We start from the raw sequence: 21,146 nt of genomic DNA on the forward strand, positions 1-21,146 counted from the left end.
GGGACTGGGAGAGGAAGGGAGTACGAAAGGAGGAAGGGAAGAAATAAATGCCCAGTTGCAAATTCCTGCCCAGGGAGGAAGGACTTTTTTTTCTTGCCCATTGGTGGATATTTCTTTCTTGCCCCTTGCTTGCTAACGGGACTGCAGTGGGGGAGGTCTCTCTCAGGGAGTGTTTGCTGAGCCCCCCCATCCACAAGGAGCACAGAACACCAAATCCAGGCCACATCCCCACCACAGGCTGTATTTTCACATTAGCAATCAATGCCACACTTTATCACAAGCCAACTACACCACACATCTCACCTGCATGAAAGGATAGTCACAGCAGAGTCATTCAAGCAAGGAGGTGAAACGCCCTGGCCTCAAAGCACAGCTTGATCTGGCATCAGAAAGGTGCCAAAACCCAGCCAGACCCTCCAAACACAGGTTCAGCTGTGGGCTGGGCTGATGAGTCACAGGCTTTGTTTTGTAGCCCTCCCAGAGCGGAGAGGGGCTCACTCAGAGGGCAACGTGGCAGCCACGCTCCGCAGAAACTGCGCCACGCTTCTGGGTGTCCCCTCTGCCCATCTCTAGGGTGCTTGGAGAGTGTCTGCAATGACCTCTGCACAATTGCATTGGGAAGGGGACCTCAGCCAGCAGCAGCTCTCGGGGCGTTGCATCACCCCCAAGAGATATCCCGTAGGGACACATGGGATATAAGTACCAGTGGGGACAAGAGCCAGAACTGCCTAACACTTCTTTCTCCTTGTCTGTCTATTTGTGTGTTGCAGCAGTATCACCCCACCGACATCACTGGCCAGCTCAACCTCTCCGACCCCTCAGTCAGCACTGTGGTGTGACCTTCTCCCTGAGGGCCATCAGTCCTTGCCCAACACAGTAGGAAGGCATAGCCAGGACTGCCTTTCAAGGGACACTGATGGGTTCTTCCGGGTGAGATGGGAGGAAAGCATCCTTCATCCATACACAGTGACTCCATTGTATATCTCCCTCCCTTCCCAGGCCTGCTGCCATGCTCGTGCCCCAGAACGCACAGCAGAACCAGGACACAGTTTGGACTCCACTGTACAGAGAATATTGCTTCCAAGCAGAGTCACAATAATCAGGATTGCCACTGACTGGCTCCATGCAAGGGGAAAGGACTGCGGAAGGCACATGGTGCCTGCTCTCCCATAGTAGTGGGGAACATCTGGTGCCAGACCACAAACACGTGCTCCACTGTGCAGGCTGCAGGCTTCTCAGCACACACGGCCCCTCAAACGTGTGCTCCATGTTTCCCACCACCTGGAGGGCTCCAGTGCAACGTGCTGGTCCTGAGTAGCTGGAGCAGCCGGTGTGGTTCGGCAGGTTGGGCACATGTTCCTGTTGTGCCAAGTGACCCCCACGTCTGCCGCAGGGGCTGGAAGATGTGTGCTCTGCTCCCCGCAGGGTATGACCCCCTGCTCCTCCCTCCCATCAGCTCCGGGCTGTGACTTGGCTCCTGTCCATGGTCTGTTTGCAGCAGGAGCACTCCCACCCTGTAGCCCATGCTCCTGTGCTAATTGTGGTACCCTGGAGCCCACAGCGTGCTGCCAGCCAAGGTCCCAGCTCCCCACCTCTCCTGCAGAGAAGACACCCCCAGGACCTGGCCATGGCCAGCATGTAGCACTCACCCAGTAGCTCTCCTAGCCAGGAATTTTCCATGAGGAATGGCTCTGGATGGTTGCACTGACCTTTACCCAAGCTCCACACTGCCTCAGCACCAGCAATGCAAGGAGAGATGCTGCTGGCTGGTCGTGGCTTGCTGCCTGCAGTGTCGGGGCACACAGCCGGCACTGCCAGCTTCCCTGCCACCCTCACCTGTAGTTCCAGCTTGCCAGTAGCGCCCATGGCAGCCTTGAAGCCTCAACTCATGGCGCTGCATCTGCCTGAACCTGGACAGATGGAAACCAGATCACAGTTCAGGAGAAGGAAACCAAACAAGCCAGGCTGATGCCATTCCTTCCTGCACCTTCCTCCCCTCAAGCCTACCCCCATGTGCCAGCACCTCTGAGCACCCTCACTGTGGGCTCTGGGAGTGGGTGCAGAGACACCAGCACTGGGGGAAGCATCTGGCACCAGCCAGGCTGGTGATGAGCAGCTACTGCACATGCACAGGCAGCATCATATTCCGTCTCCTGCAAACATGGAAAACCCACCTGCAATGTGGTACCAAGCCCCAGTGGCATGAACTGCCTTCTCCCTGCCCCAGCCAAGCAGACAGGGCTTCCCCCAGGGGCAAGCAGCCCCACAGGCAGGATTTTCAAACGGCAGCTGAGGTCTGTGAGCATCGTCCCACTGACTGCTGTGGCTCCATCTAGTTCATCTAGCTCCAGCTGAGAAATTGGACCCATTCTACTTTATACGTCAATGTAACATTAATACCGAGTTTTTGCAAGAGCTCAGTAAAGTCTAGACTGGATCATGAAGTGGTTTATTCTGATGCCATGTGCCTCTTTCTGTCTCTGGCTTCTGGCAAAGCTGGCAGGGAGCCCTGTGCTGAGTCACAACCTCACCCAGCCCCACTGCAGGGTCTGCAAACAGTGGAGGGTGGAGGGACGGGAAGGGTTGGAGAAACCAGCAGGGAGAAAGGCCAGGAGCTACAGAGGAGATGAGGGAAGGACTGGCATCATTCTGGGATACTCAGCTGATAGACAGCCTGAACAGCCACAGGAGGGGGACAGGCCTTGCAGTGAGGGGATGGGGACAGTCCGGAGCTGTCCAAACACCAGCAGCATGGCAGCTGGTTCTGGCCCACCTTCATTCCAGGGAAAATGGTCCACTGCCACTGCTGGGCTTCCCATCTCCTGGGAGCCAGTGTGGGGCACTGCCAGTGGGGCCAGCCTTTGGGAACAGAGGATGGACCACAGGGGTGAAGCCTCTGGGGGAGTCCTCACATATCAGCCCATCCATAGGGAGGCTCCACTGAGGGATTTGCAAAACAGAAAGGCAGCTCCCTTGGGCTGAACCGAAGCAACATCACCCACTGACAGAATAGTCCCCATATGCCGAGACCACCAGCCCAGCCTTCATGGTGGGCTCAGCCTCAGGGTGGTCTGGGAGGAGGAGCAGGGCTCTGGGGGCTGAGCAGGATGACAAGTGAGGTCTTAGCTCCAAATGGGAAGCCCAAGACTACTTGGGAAGGATTGAATGCTGTCACTAGAGAGGATCTGGGAGAACTGGTATTGCTCCTGGGACAGGCAAGAGGATGATCCTGCCAGAGGTCCTGCAGAGCTCCCAGGTGCAGGGCTGGTGGCAGTGGAGGAGCTGCTCCCTGCAGCCCCCACACCCCACGACAGAGAAGGAAGTAGGAATCTGGCACTGTGGCAGCCCACTGGGTTGGTTTCTCTCTTGAAAATAAAAATGGGAGCAAGCCACAGCTGAGGTGACATTTGGTTTATTCTCTGTGTGATTTACTGAACCCTTGCCAAGAGTTTGCTGAGGGATGCACTGACCTGCCACATCCCTGGCTGGTCCACAGCTCCTGCTGAGATCGAGTGAAGAAGGGGAGCTGGTGGTCACAGCCATCTCACTGTGGCTCTGACCATCTTGCAGTCGGTACGAGATCAGGCAAAAAGGGCTGTTTCTTCTCCTTGAAAGATTGTTTTTGTCACCCAGCTTGTGCTTTCCTCTGGAGCACAGCTCCAGATCCTTCCAGGCCATCTCCCAGTATGAACAATAAGCATGTCCAGAAGCATTTCCACAGGGAAGGGCAGGAGGTGGCAGGGCAGGGAGGTGCAGGGGCAGCCCCAGCCCTGTTTTGTGGGTGATGACAGGTGAGGCAGCATTAAGGGCTGCATCTCTGTGCTGTAAACCCACATGGGCTTGTTTGCCCCCACTCCCATCACTGAGCTACCTTGGCCTGCTTTAGCCTAGGGAAAGCTATTGGGGGAGGAATTACTGCAAGCCTCACCCATCCTTTGGCAGTTCCTCTGCTGAACCATATCAGTGGAAGCTCAAGGCTCTTCCCAACCCTCACTGTAACCTTCAGTCTTACTCTAGATCTTGGTTATTGGTTGAGCCTTCTCAGCTCCAGCATTCCTGACTCAATGAAAAAAACCTATCAAAAGAAATCTTTTGCAACCAGCCCTGTCCTTGGCCAGCACATGAGGGCTCTGGGGTAGTCTGAAAGCCTCATGAAGGCTCTGGAATGCTCCAAAAACACACAGAGATTTTCAGGTGCACCAAAAGGCACATGGGGAGCTCTGCAGTTCACCAAAAGGCAAACTAATGCCTGTCAGGACACAGAAGCCAAAAAAATGGCGCTTGGGTGCATGAAAAGCCAAGCCAAGGAGTTTGGAAGGCATGGAAAGGTACCCTGAGACTGATGGGGTCATTGAAGGCAGACAGAGAGTGCTGGGGGCACCAAAAGACCCAAGGAGGGATTAAGAGCAAACTGAAAGGCACACAGAGGGCAGCCTGGGCTGCACCAAAAGGCAAATGGTGACTCCTGGGGTGCCTAGAGGAATACAAGTGTTCTGAGATGTGCACGGGGCTCCCAGGCTGCACCCCAAGGCACAGTGAGGCACGTGGTGCATCCTGAAAAGCACGCTGAGGCCACTGCGCACCACAAGGGGCAGGACAGGGGGAGAAGGATCACCTGGACAACCCCAGGAAGGGTCTGAGGGTGGTCTGGGGAAGCTCCCAAAACACTGAGAACATCTGCAGTCAGCCCATGCCCCGCAGGGTGCTGAGCTGCAGGCTGCTCTCCCAGCAGCGGGGCAGAGGGAGCTTGGAATTGTCCTGGGGACTCTGAGAAAAACCAAAGCAGTTCCAGGGACAGATCTTCCGCTCACTGGTCTGCTGGGACATGTTTGCAACAGGTGGGTGCAGCCAGCTGGAGAAGGGTGTGGACCACAGCCTGCTCAGGGCTAAAGCCTGGCCATCCTGCCTCAGTGCACCCTGCAGATGCGGGGTCTCCTCCAGCAGTGGGACTCCCTGCGCAGGCTGTGGTAAAACACTACGACCGAGCCCATGAAGGTGCAGAAGAAGATGCTGGCAATGAAGGAGAATGGTCCAATGATGAAGAAGGTGATGTACTGTTCGGAGGACAGTGACGTCTCCTGGCATTGCCTGAAGGACTCATCCCCAAAGGCCATGATTGGGTACTGGTTCAGCTGCTCCGGGACTCTGCAGAGGAGCAAACTCTTCTCTGGAAGAGAAAAGCAGTGCTGGTGGGCACACTGAGCATCTGGGAAAGGCAGGTGTCGGGGATAGGGGGATGGCAGTTCTGTATGGGACAGAGGGGACCAGGGCAGGAGGACAGGGGCCAGGCTGATCAAGATCACCCATGTCAGGGTACAAAGAAAGGGAGCTGTGGAGTTCAGGGATCATCTACGTCCTGAGCCCCAGAGAGTGGGATGGACAGGGAGATGGGCATAGGAAAATGGGTTTGGGGCAGGATGGCAGATAGGGCAGACAAGGTGGAGGGACTGGTTCCCAGGAGACAAATGTAGGGAGCATTCAGCAGCCAGGCTTGAGATGTCACAGAATGTCCCAGCCAGCATAAGTGCAGACGCACATTCGAGCTGGAATCAATCAGGAAGAAGTGGCAGCTAAAGCTTGCTGGCAGAAGTGTCTTTCACTGGAGCTCATGGGGAAAGAAATGTAGGATCAGAACCAGGTTCATGAAGGCTTTGGGGAAGGGGTTGAAAGCACAGCATCCTAGCTGGGTCAGCAGCCTGATAGACAGGCTCCTCTTGCCCCCTCAGGTGCCCATTGCTCTCCCTGTGACAGGACTGGTGCCACTGCTGGGGACAGCGCTGGGTGCCTGTCACTGGGACATTGCCCAGCCCTCCCCTCCAGGCAATCCCTGCTGGTGACCAAGGTCAAAGGGTGAGCACCAGGTACAAGACCCAAGGATGTGTCCACCTAAGCAGACACAGGAGCTGCCATGGTCTGAGGACAGGTTCTGGGGAAGGTCAATGTACCCCAAGGGCACTGACCACCCAAGCCCTCGGGAGCCAGGTGAGGTCCTGCCTCAGCTCCTCCGGGGTGACCAGCCAGCCTGGAGCAGGTGGGGGCTTGGGGACACTCCGGGCACTCACCTCGTACTTTCTCCTTGTTGAGGCTGAGCCAGCGCCAGAGGGGCAGGATGCCACAGCTGCACACCCAGGGGTTGTCCTGCAGGAGAAGGGCTCGGAGCTGGGGCAGGGCGCTCAGCAACGCAGGCTCCAGCTCCCCCAGCCTGTTGCTGCCCAGGTTGAGCGTGGCCAGGCTGGCGAGGGGCAGGAAGGTCTCGGGGCTCAGCACGCTCAGGTGGTTGTGGCTCAGGTCCAGGTCCTGCAGCGCCCCGAGCCCCAGCAGCGCCCGGCCGTGGATCAGCTCCAGGCGGTTGTGGGGCAGGCTGAGCTGCCGCAGCCCCGGCAGCGGAGGGAAGGAGTGCGGCCCCAGCACGGTGATGAAGTTGTAGCCGAGCCACAGGGTGCTGGTGTTGGTCGACAGGCTCCACGGCACCTCGCGGAGGCCCCGCTCGCTGCAGTCCGCCTCGCCCGGGGAGCAGCGGCAGGCGGCCGGGCAGGCGGGCGAGGGCGGCGGGTGCAGGAGCAGCAGGAGGGGCAGCACGGGGCCGAGGACTCTCCAGCAGCCCATGGCAGAGAGCAGAGAGGGCTCCTCGACCTGCGGTTACCCAAGGACAGGTTCCCCAGTGCCCGATGCCCTGCCCAGCCCCCTGTCCCTCGGCTGAGCGCGGCGGTGCTGGTGGAGCTGCTCGGCAGTGCCGCGCTCAGCTCCTGCAGCCACACGCGTTCCCCGCTCGCCCGGCCGTAAACCTGGATCAGGCTCTGTTCCCGGACCCGGTTTTCCTCGGGGTGGAGCTGAACTTTTTTCAGCAAATATTTTTGCAGTGATGCTTGCCCTGGCAAGGTGTGGAGCCGTGCCCTCGTCCCTCCCTCTGCCAGGCACTGCTCCAGCCAGGTAAGCAGCTAGTTCTGCGTAGCCTGGGATTAACTGCTTGTGTATGCTGCAAGCTGGAGAGCTGAAAATAAGCAAAGCCAGATCCATCTTTTGGCCTCCATCCTCTCCAGGGGCATCCCCCGTGGGTGTGCTGCCTCACCAGCCATGTACAGAGGGGTGTGTGGGCCCAGGACCCCTGTAACTGGCTGAGTGGGACAGAATCATACCATCCACAGGTCTAACCCCATCTTCTGTGCTGTACCACCATGCCCAGGGGTCCTCAGTGGGGAGCTCTGCTGGGAGACATGGGCTACCCCAGTGAGCCCAGCCCTTGTCCAGGCTCTGTTTGCCCCTGGCAGGACATCACCAGCCATGTCAAAATGAGGAGGGCTGGGATGAGGGTCCCATGGGCCACTCTTCTCCTCCCCCACAGGGTCACGTCTGTGTGCACGTGGAGGGTCACCCAGGAGCCCCCTGATGACAATGCATGGGAAAGGTGAGCTTGCTGGGCTGTAGCCACCCAAAACCAGTTTACCCTCACCCTGGCACGGCAGTGCCAGTTTGAGAGGGCTCAAAGTCTGCCCCCACCCTGTTTACACCTGCTCCAGTTCAAAGCTGCCTGAAGCCCTGCAGCAGAAGGCTGAAGAGGAGAGGTGTCACTTCCCAGTGCCACTGTCCCTGGCAGAGCTCAGCAGGGATGGGGAGACCAGGAGACAGGGCTAGCAGCAGCTTATCCCACTTACAGTCTGGAGTAGGGGCCTGTAGCAGGGCCACAGCCCCCACTCACACCCTCACACCCCCTGTCTCGTTCGGACCCTGGTGGTCACAGACCTGGAGGAATCCCTGTCACCTCTGCCCCATGGCCAAGGGGCTGGAAGGGCATCAGGGCAGGGCACAGCTGCACCCCAGGCCAGAACCAGGATGTTCCCAGATCTGGGGCAGAAGCAGCAGGCAGATGGTTTATTAATAGCTTCCCGAGAAGCTTTGGTTTGTTTATCTATCCTGCAGCAAACTCAGTTTGCTGCATTAATCCCCATCCGGAAATAATTCAGAGGAATCCTCCTGCCCAGCCCAGCCCTGGAGCAAGGGCACCAACCCACTGCCACGTGGAGCTGCAGGCCCAGCTCATCCCACCTGCAGCTATGGGCTGCATGGAGACCTGAATTTTTAGAGAACCCTGTCCCAAAACATTCTTACTCCCCAGGGACTGCATTGCCCACTGCCTACATCCACCTGGAATCAGATGAGAAGTGTAAAAATCATTGAAAAAATAACCCAAACCACTATTAAAAGCAAAATCATTTCTAGCTTTTGTGCTCAGAGAGTCCAGGAGGCCGAAAACCCATCTCAGCTCCTCTGCCAGCCCCTTGCTGTCACCCTGATGGCACATGGCAGGGGAGATGTCCCTGTCAGAGCCATGTCCAGACATCATCCTTTGCTTCTGCCTAGTCTCACTCCTGTTCTCCATACGTTGGCTGCACCCCACTGCAATAGCAGGTTGGGGTCCTGTGCCCCAGCACTGTCCCTTCACATATGCTGCCAGTGCTTGGCAGAGCATGGGTCTGTCCCTGTCCCTTCTCTGGAACAGGGGGACTCAGCACCTGCAAAAAGAGCCCAGATCCCTGTTCCCAGCCAGGGCAGCATTCACTGGTGTCCTGCTCCCCCTCCATGATGCCTCTTCCTGAGGTTTTGGGCTCCAAATGGAACAGCACAGCCTGGTCCTGGGGCCAGCACCAGGACAGGCTGCCCGGAGCACCTGCTCTGCAAGGACAGCTTGGGTGGCCTGTGCTGATGGAGGAGCCCTCCAGGGCACAGGGCTCAATTCTGGCCCTGCTCTGCCCAAAGTGCCAAACCAGGGTGCCCAGCCAGGGTGCCAAAACCATTCCCAGAGTGAAATGATGGAGAGGACGATCAACTCCTTCAGTGACCAGCCACTGGCTGGGAGCAGGGGAACGTGCACAGAGGCACATGGCAAGGGTCAAGCCCCACAGAGTGGTTCTGGTGCTGGGGGGATGAAGGGGAGCAGGAGTGGGAGTGCAGAGGCAAGAACAGGGGTGTGGGACAGGAAGTCATGGGCTTGGTCACCCATCACTGCTGGAAAGTTGGGACCCAAGGTGCTGGGCTGAGCAGAGAGCCCTGCTGGCACCTTTGTACAGAGCAGTGCCTGGGGTAGGGGTGGGCCCTTCCCACACTCTTCCCACCACCCACCATTGTGTATTTGGGGCAAAATGAAGATAGAGGAGAAGGTGCATTAAGACTCAGTGATGGCTCTTATGCATTCCTTGAAGGCTTTAATTTCTTGTGTGTCCCCATGTAATTAAAGGTCCAAGGCAGGACTCCCATGGAGTCTCTGAACCACACCACACACACTTCTGTCTCCCCTGGAGCTCCCCAGGCTGAGCTCTGCTGGGAACATCTCAGCTGTGACTTTTTTATGGCAGGTGACACCAAGTGGCAGAGTTGTGCATGGTGCCGTGCACAGTGCGGGTGCCCTGAACGGTGTGGGTGTCATTCACAGCTGGGTGCTGTGCACAGGGTGGGTGCTGTGCACAGGGTGGGTGCTGTGCATGGGATGACTGATGGACTCCTCCAGCTGCAGCCCTGGCACCCAGTGCAGGGAACAGCCAAGCACCAGGACTGCCCAGGGGGCATGGAGATCCCTGCCATCCCCAGGGAGGCACAGGCTGGGGTCCTCTGCTGAGCCCCCAGGGGCAATCCGTGGATCCCCGTGCTGAGGTATTTATTTCAAGAACTCATAAACAACACTGGAAAACAGATGCAGAAAATGGGCTCTGAGGAAGGATCACAAGAGCTGCCCAAGCAACACCAAGCCCTGCCCAAGAGCTGTTTTAGTGTCACCCTAGTGCTCCTTGTTTGGCCTCTGTTAACCCAGATCAGCTGCCTGGACTCTTGCCCTTGCACCCTGGTGTGGGATCAGGCAGGTGAGGCAGGGAAAGCCATGCAGGTAGCAAGGCACAGCTGGAAAAACAGTGGGGTTTGTATGTGCCTGTTTGTGGGGAGAGGGTCAGGCAGGAAAAGCCAAATCTGGCCACAGAGCATGAGGCCAAGCAGGAGCTCCTGTGAGCTCAGCTCTACTCCTACACCAGAGCAAAGTAGCTGAAGCAACGTGTTGCAGCTTCCTAACAACTCTGTCATCCTCAATTTCAACCTTTCAGCTACCGTAACGCCAAAATTTCTTATGCAAATTGCCAGCAGAGCAAACACTTACAGGACAGCAATCCGGCAGAGCAGGGCACTTCTCCCCACACCCGCCACAGGCAGGGTTTGCCCCGGCCTAATCCCAGGCTTACTGACAAATATGACCAAGACATGCAGCCCAGCAGGGCCAACAGAGTGTCTTTAATAGGTGTGGAGCTTTCAGGGTGCTGGACGTGCTCCCCACAGCATCGCTGTGCCAGGCTCCATGTGCCTGCCTGGGGGATGCCCAGCGCTGCTGTCCCTGCTGCAGAGCCACGTGCACGGAGAAATGGAGCACGAGCCAGTCCTCGCTCAGGGACCAGGGAATGTCCATGACTGGACCAGATTTCTGAGTTGTCAGGTGGTCAGGATGAGGGGATGGAAGCATCCTCGTCCCCCCTGATGCACTCCAAATCCTGACAGGACGGGCTGAAGGGAGCCAGCACAGCCCCACTGCTATGTCCACACGGGGGTCTGAGGCATGGCGTAGGGTGCCCAGAAATGGTCCCGGGCTGCACCCCGGGAGCTCAGCTGCCCACGCACCGCCGGCAGGCCCCTCCTGGGGCTCAGCTATCGAAGGCTGCGGTCACCCCGCAGCACAGGCACAGCCGGCAGCAGCCGCGGCGGGGGAACAGCGCCGGAGGCACCGCGTCTTGGCACAGCCCCGCCGGCTGCTGGGTCACCGCCTTCTCCTTGCACGAGCCCTTGGTGGGCGAGTCGGGCTGGGACCTGCCGGCCGCGCGGGGATGCTCTTTGTCAGCCTTGACGGCGAGGAAGGTGGCCAGGTCGAGGTCGAGCATGGTGACCCCGCCGCGCGGCGTGGGCGTGTTTTGGCGGCACTGCGGGCAGGGGATCCAGCGCTGCTCGTTGGTGACGGCGTCGAGGCGCTTCAGGCAGGCCTGGCAGAAGGTGTGGCCGCAGTAGAGCCGCCGCGGCAGCCGCGCACACAGGTCGTAGGAGGAGTAGCAGATGATGCACTCGACTCGCTGGCTGCCCCGGCTCGGCGTGCGCGAGTGCGTCCCGACACACGGCCCCGCGTCCTCTGCCCGGGGGCTGCCGCCGGCCTGGGACATGCTGGGCGGGGGAGGTGGGGTTTAGAGGAGTCACCAGACCCGTCCGTGGCTGGGGAGGGGGTCAAGGGGTGGGATATAACCTCTGTGTGCACCCGCCTTGTGGGAGAGATGGGGGGGTTCCCTGGGAGGCACCATACTCTCTGCCCAACATCCCTGCCTGCTGCCTGCCTGTCCCATGGCCAGCCCTGCCTGGAAGAGCAGGACCCTGTCACTGCAGTGGGTTGTCCTTGCATCCATGGAGGATGTGTTTTCCCACCCTCAGTGGGAGATCTGCCAGCCCACGGGGAATATGGTCTAGCCAGACCCCAGCAGCCTGCCTGGACCCTGCGTCCAGAGGAGACATGGGGGGAGCAGGAGTGGGGTGGTTGAGTGGGTCGGAAGGCAACACTCAGGGGACCAGGCAGTGCCACAGCCCTGCTCCTCCTCATCCCTGAGCTGTGCCAGGCCACCACAGCATGGCTGTCAGCAGCAGGGGATGGGCATGCGGGCTGGTGGGAAGGAGCTGAGGGCTCCAGCTCATCTCAGCATCCAGGTGGGGTCTGGTACCACCAGCATATTAATGAACTTCTCCCAGAGGCCTCCAAGACCCTGTTCCCTCTCTTTGGGCAACCTCAACCATTTTGGTGCACATCCTCCCCTTCTCCCAGTTTCCCCATCCCTACCTGTATTGAGATGCTTCCCCAGGGCCTCAGAGTTGGTTGCAGAAGGGTTGTGCTGTCCCCGGGGGCTGTGACAGTCCCGTGGGGAGCATCAGGGGGCTGAGCTGCAGGAGCTCCCCAGCCACGTCCCCGTGGCTGCTGGTGGCCGGTAGTGGGAAGGGGCTCACCTTTCAGGGACAGGCGCTATCGGATCTGCTGCCAGGAAGCCAAGCCTGGGAGATTGGGTTACAAACACTGGATAACAAAGACCTCTGAAATGTAAGCCCCAGGAGTGGGCGTTAACTGTCCATCTGTGCTTCACTAGCAGAGGGAACCATCCCTGTGAGGCCAGGGAGCTCTGGGCTTCACTGTGGGCAGAGGGCTTGGGCGTCGGCTGGATTTGGGCAGCAGCAACGGAGCCTTCCACATCCTGGGCCACCCCTCCTGGCCAGGAACAGATGTTGGCAGATGTTAGCCAGTAGAGACACCCCATCGCACTCCAGCCCACACATGCCCAGGTGATGAGGACTGTGGGGACAGCAGTGACCGGGCTGGGAGGGCATGGCGAGGCTCCAGGCTGGCAGGGGTGGCAGGGCTGGGGCTGGCACAGGGACACTGAGGCTCCAGCCTGCTCTGAGCTGGAAGTGCCCACACATGGGGTGGTGCTCCTCCTCCGGTGCCTGGGGGTGACATGTCCATGACCTGCCTCTGCTGTCCCAGCTGGAGCTGCAGGGTCTGGCGCTGGGGGTGAGTTACTGATGGTCATCACCAGGCTGGGGGAGCCCAGCACTCCCCTGGGACACCTGCATGACCCAGAGGAGGCAGCAGCACCAGGGAGGTGGCAGACTGTCCCCACAACTGCCAGCTCCCCTGCCCAGGGGTCCAGCGGCTCCAGCCTCAGCACAGAGGGTGCTCCAGATTGGAAATAGAGAGGGTGGTAGTGAGGCAGATCCTAGGCACAGGATCCTGGAGGAGAAAAGCCTATCCTGGAGGCAGAGCAGGACTGCCAGGACACCTGACAGCATTCCTGCATGGGAGCAGGAGAGGGCAGCAGTTCCCACTGCAGGCACAAACAGGCAGTGGTGCAGGCAGGGAGACAGGCAGCCTCCTCACCAAACATCTCAGCAGCCCTTGGGCCACATTTCCAGCACTCCCTGGAGAAAGAATTGGGGGGTTTGGAAACTGAGAGCCCCACAGGATCGCTGGGCTCTGCAGAAAGACTGTCCCCAGTGCCTGGGAGCGAAGCACCAGCACTGGCAGCACAGCACCTTTTGGGGCACATGTCCTGATCCTGATCCATCCTCTATCACAGGCTTCCCCAGGCAGTGCACATGGTGTGCATGTGCCCACAGATCCCCAGGAATGAGGGTGGCATCCCATAGCAAGACTTTGCCTTCCCCTTGCCAGGCTGGTGGCAGGCACAGGACAGCAGGGCCAGCTTGGGACAGGGCTGTGCCAGGGACCTCAGTTTTGGCCAAACCCACGGGCCGAGGTGGGGGCAAGAGCCATCTGCCCTGGGAGGGTCAGGAACCATCTGTGTGGTATTGCCACTGTGCCCTGGCATCTCAGGGTACCCCCCTGCCTGCCTGCAGGGGTTGGCAGCCCCTTGGTGCTAACAGCCAGGACAGAGCTGGCTCCCAATGGGCACAGCATGCTGCCTCCATGGCCATGGGCCCGGGGACATGCTGGGTACGTCCAGGCATGTCCCAAAGCTGGCAGGCAGTCTCTGACCCACTTGAAGCACAGTGAGGGGGTGGCTCACCTGCTGCAGGGACAGGGATGGCACAGGCATGTGTCAGTCCCTTAGGCCACAGGAAGCCCTGCCCAAAAAGGGTGAGAGGGGTGGGTTTGGCTCAGTGCACAAGTGGGACTGCTGGCACTGCTCAGAGGTAGTGACCCCTCTGGCTGCCTCTCTCTCTCACACACACACACATACATATCTTACCTGCCCTCCTGCCCCTCTCCAGCCTCTGCCTGTCCCCTGCCCATCAGCCCTCCTGTCCCCTCCCCGGTGCCAGCAGAGCTGTGACCCACCGAGGGGCTGTGCCCAGCTGCCCTTGGCCACTCCTGCCCATTGCTGCACCCCACAGGGAGCCCTTGGTGACATGGGCTGTGCATCTGCCATGCTGGCACTGAGGGCACCATGAACCCTGCCAAAGCACCTGGATCCAGGCACAGGCAATCATGGAATCGTTAAGGCTGGAAAAGACCTTTAAGATCATTGAATCCAAACATCAACCCTACACCACCACCATGTTAACCATTGAACCATGTCCCCATGTACCACATCCACACATTTTTTGAACATTTCCAGGGATGGTGACTCCACCACTTCCCTGGGCAGCCTGTTCCAATGCTTTACAACTCCTTCCATGATTTATTTTTTTCCTAATATCCAATCTAAACCTCCCCTGGCAAAACTTGAGGTTATCTTTGCTCGCTCGTCACTTGTTACCCGAGAGAAGAGACCGACCCCCACCCCAGTACAACCTCTTTTCAGGGAGCTGTAGGGAGCGATAAGGTCTCCCCTCGGGGAAGGCAGATCTGCAATCAGCAGCGACACCCATGGGTGGGAAAGGTCTTTTCCTGTTCCCAGACCTCAACCCCGAGCGCTGCAGGGACCTTCGGCACCGCGGGGTGAGGAGCGGCACCCTGAGGGAGAGCAAAGGTGAGATCCAGGTGAGCCAGAGCCCTGCACCACCACCCACGCTCCAGAGGTGGAAGGTGGCGATCGCCCAGCTAAACCCTCCGCACCCCGAGCACCTTTCAAAGAAAAAACGCACCCAGGGAACACCCCTGGGACTCTGCACGCAGCTGCCCGGGTCACCCAGAGCCCTGCCGAGGTCTGGGACAGCAGCCCCTCCCCTGCTCACCCCCCCGGCTTTCCTGCTGCCTCCAGTTTAATCATTGCCCGGCTGTCTGGCAGGCTCTGCCCGGCCTCTCCCGGCGTGTTTGCCATCGCCCCGGGGTTAGGCAGAGCGAAGGGCAGCGATGACACACTGCAGATGCTGCACCCTGCCAGTGCCCTGCCCGGGCCCTCACCCCTCTGCCCCCCTGCCCACAGCAGCCCCTCAGCCCCGGGGCTCTGCCCAAGGAGCCCAGCACCCCTCGGGGACAGTTTTCGCTCCCCAGACCGTGCGTGTTGAGCACGTCAGAGCCCCGGGACCCCGGGCAGCCTCTGCGGGCTCAGCCGAGCCACGGCGGTGACGTGGCCCCTGCCCAGCCACGCCCGGGTGGGCTCCAGAGCCGGGCAGGGCTGGCGGCGGGGACACGAAAGCAAACAAGGGGTGGATCTGCCCGTCCCCGAGCCAGCACTGCCGCGCTCTGGGCAGGGTGAACAAGAGAGCTCCTTGTGCAGGGCTGGCACCGCGGGGCCGTGTCCCTGCCAGCCTCCACCTGCGAACCACAACCCCCCCGGCCACACGCCGGAGTGGGACCTGGGCCAAGCAGGGCTGCCAGGGCAGGGGGCAAACTGGCAGGGCCAAACCTCTGCCAAGCCACTGCCACCCCAGCCCAGCATATCCCACAGCGGTGGGATTTCAGGGTTAGTGGGCTTCCAGGCAGTGGTGTGCTCCTGCCTGTGCTGGGCTCCCAGTGCTGGTGGGATCCCAGTGCTAGTGGGATCTCAGTGGAGGTGGACTCCAAGTAGTGGTGAGTTCCAAGCAGTGGGGGGCTCCCAGTGTTAATGGACTCCCACGGGGTCACAGCCAGCCAGAGCAGTGCCCCAAAGCCCACCTAGCTGCCCCAGCCAGGAACTTACCCCTTCCCCAGTCCCTCCCAGACTCCTGCACTCTTTCCAAAATACAGGACAACCATCCAGCTTAGCAGGGCTGGACTGAGCACCAGCCAGTGTCTCTAGGTGGGCAGGAGCAGGCTGTACCTGAGCAGTGTTGGATCTCAGCTGGCAGCAGGGTGGCAGCCAGCCAAAGAGCTCAGCCTGACACTGCCATTGCCACGAGTCAGCAATGCAACAGTTAAGCCTGGTTTGGAGGCTTTTGCACTGCCCTGACACAGCCTGCCAGGATAAGCAAGAAGTAACACGGGAATCCCGGAAAACGCAGGGTGGAGGGAAGAGGCACACTTTGCCAGGGGAGGAGATGACTGTAACTTTATTTGCAGCACCCTGAAGTCATCTGCTAACACAGGCACCCTTCCCAAGCCCCTGCTCCCGCAGACCAGGCAGTTCTGCAGCAGCTGCTGTGCTTGTGCTGCTGCTGCCTGGCAGCGCCACTCCCCTTGGGATGCCAACACCACGGAGGGATTCCAGCACCACGGAGGGACGTCAACACCATGGCGGGACGTCAGCACAATGGCAGGCTTGTTCCAGGTCGATGGTGCCAGACCCAGATGACTCCCAGCCTGGAGCCGCCCCAGGATGTTGTGAAGAGCCAGACGGTTTCTCGTTCGCCTTTCACCGTGTCCAGGGGGCTGCAGAAGGCAAAAGCTGGGGATCTGCACCACCAGCAAGGTGCCCCCCAGTGCCACCCTGCTGCTGGATCTGGGCTAGCCCTCTGCACTGGAGCCAGTCCCAGTGCTCTGGGATGGAGATGGTGTGGGCAGTTGTGTCCAGTGCCCTTAAGCCTGACAGGAGGAACCGAATGGGGCTGGGGGCTTCCCAGCACTGGGATGTTAATGCTCACATCCATGCTGTGCTACTTGGTGCTGCCCTGGGACGTGGCCTGGCACTCTGCCATGCTTTAGCTGCCTGTCCTTCCTGCCTCCTTCCCTCTGTCCCGGGGTAGTGTGACGAGGAGGAGCAGGACCCAGCTGGAGCTGGAGCTGGAGCTTGGCACAGGGTGCTGTAGCATCCCCATGATTCTGAGTGTTCGGGGAATGACTCAGTTCTGGGGAGGTGGGTCCCCATAGCAGCTGGAGGCATGTCCCTGGCTTCTTTCCACTGCTCCAAGGTAGTCATGATGTTCTCCTCTGCCATGCACACAGGACTACCATTATCCAAACCTATCCATTGGCATGCAGGCAGTGCCTGCACCTTCCCAGATGTGGAGATTTCCCAGCCTGGGGAGACTGGCAGGGGCAGCGTACAGGATTACAGGCTCAAAGTTCTGCCCCGTCCCCAGTGCAGGCACTTCTTGGTGGCGTCTGCCCTGGCACACATCATCCCCAGGGCTCTTGGGCCCCACACTGGGCTCTCAGGACCTGGCAGGTGCACATCACCAGATTATCTGGCTGAAGAGCTCACAGGTGAAAAGCAATGTCAGAATCCAACCAGTGCCAGGTCCCAGCTGCCAGCTCTGCCAGGTGCCAGGGGCAGCTCCCTGGGGTGCCCAGGCCAGCAGCCTTGTCCCCGTGGGATCACCAGGCCTCATCCCATGGTCGGCATGACCCACGGGTGCAGGGAAGGCCCTTAGGAGATGACACAGCAGCACTTTGGGCAGCAGGGGCACCACCTGCAGCAGCCACATCGCCTGCCAGCCCCCTGCTCCTGAGCCCTGGGGGGCTTGTCCAGGGTGACGGTGTAGAAGGAGGCAGACGATTCACCATTGGGCATCCTCAGGCTGGCATAGGGGTTGTAGGGACGGGACCAGGACTTATCTGTGGAGATGGTTGGGCTGTTCCAGCCATTAGCAGAGTCTGCCTTCTCCTCCATGCCATAGGCGGGCACTGCTGCGGGGTTGGCAATGACGGTGGGCTCATCCTTCAGGTAACGAGTGATAAAGCTTTGCTGGAACTGCTCCCGTGGAATGTTGACACTGGCATAGGGGTTCTCCAGGCTGATGCCTCGATCCATCTCCCTGCTCCTCATCAGCACACACGACCTGTCTGGCACTGCCCACCTCCTGCGAGGCAGAGACTCTGTTAACCCAGGGTGTGGGGCGTCACTGCTGAGGTTGTTCTCACATCACGCAGAAGGGACCCCTAGCAGACCTCAATGGTTGGGGTGCAGACCCTGCTCCCCCCTCCTCCCCAGCCCCAGAGGACCCTGACATGCAGCACTTGGGCCAAGTGGCCCTGTTGGAAAAGCTGAGAGAGGAGGCAGGAGAGGGTGGAGCAGGGAGCCAAGGGGGTGAGCAGGGTGCTGGGGGGCAGAAGGGGGTGCTGGGTGGGAGACAGTGTGCAGGTAGGGCAGTGGGGTGGGGTACGAACTTGGGGCGGGGGGGCGGAGACAGGTCTCAGAGGTGGAGCGAGGAGAGAGGAGAAAGGGGGTGCAGGAGGGTGGAGAGACAGAGAGGGAAGAAAGAGGGGACAGGACAGGGGGAGTAGAGAGTGGAGCTGGGGACGCGACAGGCGGGGGGAGATGGGGAACTGCGGCGGGACGGGGGCAGGGGAAGAAGGGGGGCAGGCAGGGGAAGGGGGAACAGGCAGAGTGAGGGCAGCGCTCGCCCCCGGCACTCACCGACCGCGCGGCTCCGGCCGCTGCGGGGCCGCTCTGCCCCGGCTGCGCTTCCTCCTGCACGGACCGCCCCGAGCGGCGCCGCCCCGACCGACAGACAGACAGACAGACAGAGCGGCCCCGAGCGACCGTCACCCAACACCCAGAGCCGAGCGACCGACACCCACCCACTGGCATCCCCCGCCCCAGCACCCACCCACCAGCCCGGCCCACACCGAAACTACACACTGAGCAAGGGCCACAAGGATCTGGGCACCAGTACCAGGCACTGGACACTGGGTACTGGACAGGGACATTGGTCAGGGGGCACTGGGCACTGGATAATGGGAGTTGGACACTGGACAGAGGCACTGGGCACCAGACAAGGCCACCAGTACTGAGCGTTGTGCACCAAGCACCAGCACTAGTCACTGGTACCAGGCACTGGGCACTGGCACCAGGCAGTGAATACCAGCACCAGCATAGAACTGGTTTGGGGCACTTGCACCAGCACCACGCAGTGTGCAATGAACACCACACAGCAGGCAGTGCCATCATGCACCGTCACCACTGCCAGGACTGGGCACTGACACCAGTACAGGCACCAGGACCGTTCCCTGGCACCAGCACTGTGTGCCATGTGCTGGGCACTGAGCTCCAGCACTGGCACCACACTGGTGCTGGGCAGCAGGCAGGGATGGAAGGGGAGGCACTGCACATCAGGGGTCTGTAGGAACCAGCAAACCCCAAACACCAGGCACTGGGCAGAGGGCACTGAGCACCATGCACACACAGGTCCTGAGCACTGGGCAGGGGACACCAGGCACCTGCACCTACTGCACCCTCTGAAGCCCCCAGACTCCCTGTCAGGCTCTGCTTGTCCCCATAGGCATCCAGGCCCCTGCAGCCCAGTGGTCCCACACCCTTCCTGGTTGTGTCTGACCTCTCCAGCCCTGAGCTCCCCAATGCCAGGTCTCCACTGGGGTCCTCATCCCTCCAGTGGATCTTGGCTGTGGTGTGACCATGTGCCCACCAACACAGCCTTTTCCAGGACAGGTTTTGGGGATCACCCTGTGCCTGCCCCCAGGGCGCCATTGCAAGGTGACACACATGGAGCTGGATGGAGGGAGGGACACAGCTGGTGCTGGGGCAAAGAGGGGGATGTTGGCACATGTACCAGTTCCTGGGACCACAAGTGCTGCATGAGAAAAGATGCAAAGTTTCAGCACCCTCCACCCTACTCCACCCTGTCCCTGCCATGTGACACTTCTGTCTGACTCTGCACTGTCACTCTTCCCACCACCACATCCCCCAAACTGGCTTGTGCAGAGCCCCAACATCTTCCCACAGGCAGTTTTGTGCAGAACCCTGTCCCTTCCAGGAGCATCAGGGATGCCAGGACAACATCCTCCTGGACAGCCTGGGGATGGGTGCTGGGCAGAGGATGCCCCAAATTGCAGCTGAATCCTCCTGGGATTGAATTACGCTTCCCACAGCACTTTGCAAAGGGAAAATCATCATCACAGCACACAGCTCTTGGGTTTGAAAGCTGCAGAACTTCTGCACAGACACCTCAGGGCTTCTCTGCCCCCACAGGGTCCCCTGGAGGAGATCCAGCAGCAGCCCCTATCCCTTTACTGGATCTCACTGCTGCCTCCAGAGAAAAACTCGTCTGTTTGGCTAAACAGGCGTAGAAAAAGAGATATCCTCCACCCAGGAGTCCTGCCGTAACCCCAGCCCGCCCTGCCTGTCCGTGCCCGGCGTGTCCCTGCTCGCTCGGGGGATGTCGCTGTGGCGCTCTCCAGCAGCACATTTCCTGTCCTCTCAGTGCTCAGGACTTGCTCATTCTGGCTTTCATCCCCAGATTTCCGTGCGCAGCTCTGTTCCTAAGCGGCTCTGCTTGCAGGGAGCTGCAAGGCTGCACATCAGGCACAGCTCAGGTCTGGGTGGGACCCTGAGACCCTGCAACCCGGCGTCCTCAGCGCCTTCCCTCTCCCGAAGAGGTTCCAAAGAGAAGCTCAACGCATTAGAACCTCGGAGCGTTTTTGGGTGGGGACATCCCACACGCGCTGCCCGGGGCTGAAGACCCCACACAGCCCCTCGGAGCAGAGTGTCAGCTGTAATCTGAAGTGCCTGCCTCCCGGTGATGTGTCTCTCGGCATCCAGCCGTAGTAGCTCCCATCTCACAGACACCTCCTGGATACTCTCATTCCTCACAGGCTCCGGCTCCAGCTCTGCAGCGGCTGGGCTGGCTCAGTCTTGTCTTGGGAAAGCCCCTCCAGTCTCTGCTGCTGCTCTCCTGGTCTGGATTTGGCCATCTTCTCATTTCAAGCCTCAATTTCCTGATGGAAAACATGTTCCTGTGCCAACAGTGCTTTAATAGCTCCTTTCCTCTTGACCGTGGGCGCAGTGGTGCCATTCCTGGAATGCTCCTGACAGCCCCGCTGGTGGGGATGGGTTAACCCCAGACCTCTGGCAAGGAAAGGGAACAGGAGTGGCTGCATCATCTGTGGACCCTATAAGGTCCCTGCCAGGCCAAAGTGGCCACCACGGCACCTGGAGAAGGGACCCTGGCCACTTGGGTCATTGGCACCAGTCATTTAGGTGCTGCTGTCAGACAGGGGACACATCCAGCCCAGCCTCTCTCATGTGTGGGGCAGGAGGCCTCACTGGGGTTCCTCCTCCACAAGTGAGTGTGGGTTTGTCTGTAACAGAAGCTGGAGAGAGGAGGTGGTTGTGGCCAGCAAACACACTCAGGGAGGTTGAGATGCTGGGACTGGATGTCCTGGCTTTTCTGCCAATGCCCCAAGAGCTGTGGCCATCACCATCCCTTGCATTTGTAGAGCATTGCAGCATCAGGCAGACCTGAATCCATACAACTCTGGGCTCCAGGGCTCTCGAGATCACCTCATTGTCCCCTGGGTGGACAGGATGGACAGTCCTGCGGGCGGGAGGTGGCTCAGAGCTCACATCCCCACTGGTGGGGGATGATGTGCC

The 21,146-nt window shown here is 59.8% G+C and overlaps 4 protein-coding genes across 23 annotated transcripts in view; 1 reads left to right on the forward strand and 3 right to left on the reverse strand.

The window, feature by feature from the left end:
* GRIN1 (glutamate ionotropic receptor NMDA type subunit 1) overlaps nt 1-2,444 on the forward strand; it is a 39,222-nt gene extending 36,778 nt beyond the window's left edge. For 13 of the 19 annotated variants that reach the window (XR_010435509.1, XR_010435512.1, XR_010435513.1 and 10 more), the window contains one exon: nt 771-2,444. Coding sequence is in view for 10 of the 19 variants with exons in the window: in XM_064677244.1 (XP_064533314.1) it covers nt 771-839 (69 nt within the window). In the remaining 9 variants the exon portion in view is untranslated. The remainder of the gene's footprint in view (nt 1-770) is intronic. The other 6 variants (XR_010435510.1, XM_064677258.1, XM_064677245.1 and 3 more) reach the window with 1 other exon arrangement.
* On the reverse strand, nt 2,276-6,800 carry LRRC26 (leucine rich repeat containing 26). The gene is made up of 2 exons (XM_064677264.1): nt 6,063-6,800; nt 2,276-5,167 (listed from the first exon to the last, which is right to left on the reverse strand). The coding sequence occupies exons 1-2, from the start codon at nt 6,604-6,606 to the stop codon at nt 4,908-4,910; spliced, it is 804 nt and encodes a 267-aa protein (XP_064533334.1). The 5' UTR covers nt 6,607-6,800; the 3' UTR covers nt 2,276-4,907.
* A 3,785-nt stretch (nt 6,801-10,585) lies between these two features.
* RNF224 (ring finger protein 224) lies at nt 10,586-11,180 on the reverse strand. The gene has a single exon (XM_064676452.1). The coding sequence runs from the start codon at nt 11,178-11,180 to the stop codon at nt 10,674-10,676; it is 507 nt and encodes a 168-aa protein (XP_064532522.1). The 3' UTR covers nt 10,586-10,673.
* Nucleotides 11,181-15,899: 4,719 nt separating this feature from the next.
* Nucleotides 15,900-18,362, reverse strand: CYSRT1 (cysteine rich tail 1). Of its 2 annotated transcripts, none has more exons than XM_064677265.1 (2): nt 18,178-18,362; nt 15,900-17,616 (listed from the first exon to the last, which is right to left on the reverse strand). In XM_064677265.1, the coding sequence occupies exons 1-2, from the start codon at nt 18,345-18,347 to the stop codon at nt 17,184-17,186; spliced, it is 603 nt and encodes a 200-aa protein (XP_064533335.1). In that variant the 5' UTR covers nt 18,348-18,362; the 3' UTR covers nt 15,900-17,183. The 2 variants fall into 2 exon arrangements, with proteins under 2 accessions (XP_064533335.1, XP_064533336.1); XM_064677266.1 differs by having other exon boundaries at nt 18,174-18,256.
* Nucleotides 18,363-21,146: the final 2,784 nt, after the last annotated feature.

Source organism: Pseudopipra pipra, chromosome 20 (genome assembly GCF_036250125.1).
Source record: "Pseudopipra pipra isolate bDixPip1 chromosome 20, bDixPip1.hap1, whole genome shotgun sequence".
Lineage (NCBI taxonomy): Eukaryota > Metazoa > Chordata > Aves > Passeriformes > Pipridae > Pseudopipra > Pseudopipra pipra.

Excerpts from the sequence above, each read along its gene's own strand:
- LRRC26 (XM_064677264.1), bottom strand. The coding sequence starts at position 6,606 with ATGGGCTGCTGGAGAGTCCTCGGCCCCGTGCTGCCCCTCCTGCTGCTC. Across the intron at positions 5,168-6,062 it reads CAACAAGGAGAAAGTACGAG|AGAAGAGTTTGCTCCTCTGC; the intron begins GTGAGTGCCCGG and ends TTTCTCTTCCAG.
- RNF224 (XM_064676452.1), bottom strand. The coding sequence starts at position 11,180 with ATGTCCCAGGCCGGCGGCAGCCCCCGGGCAGAGGACGCGGGGCCGTGT.
- CYSRT1 (XM_064677265.1), bottom strand. The coding sequence starts at position 18,347 with ATGCCAGTGGGTGGGTGTCGGTCGCTCGGCTCTGGGTGTTGGGTGACG. Across the intron at positions 17,617-18,177 it reads GCAGCGGCCGGAGCCGCGCG|GAGGTGGGCAGTGCCAGACA; the intron begins GTCGGTGAGTGC and ends TCTGCCTCGCAG.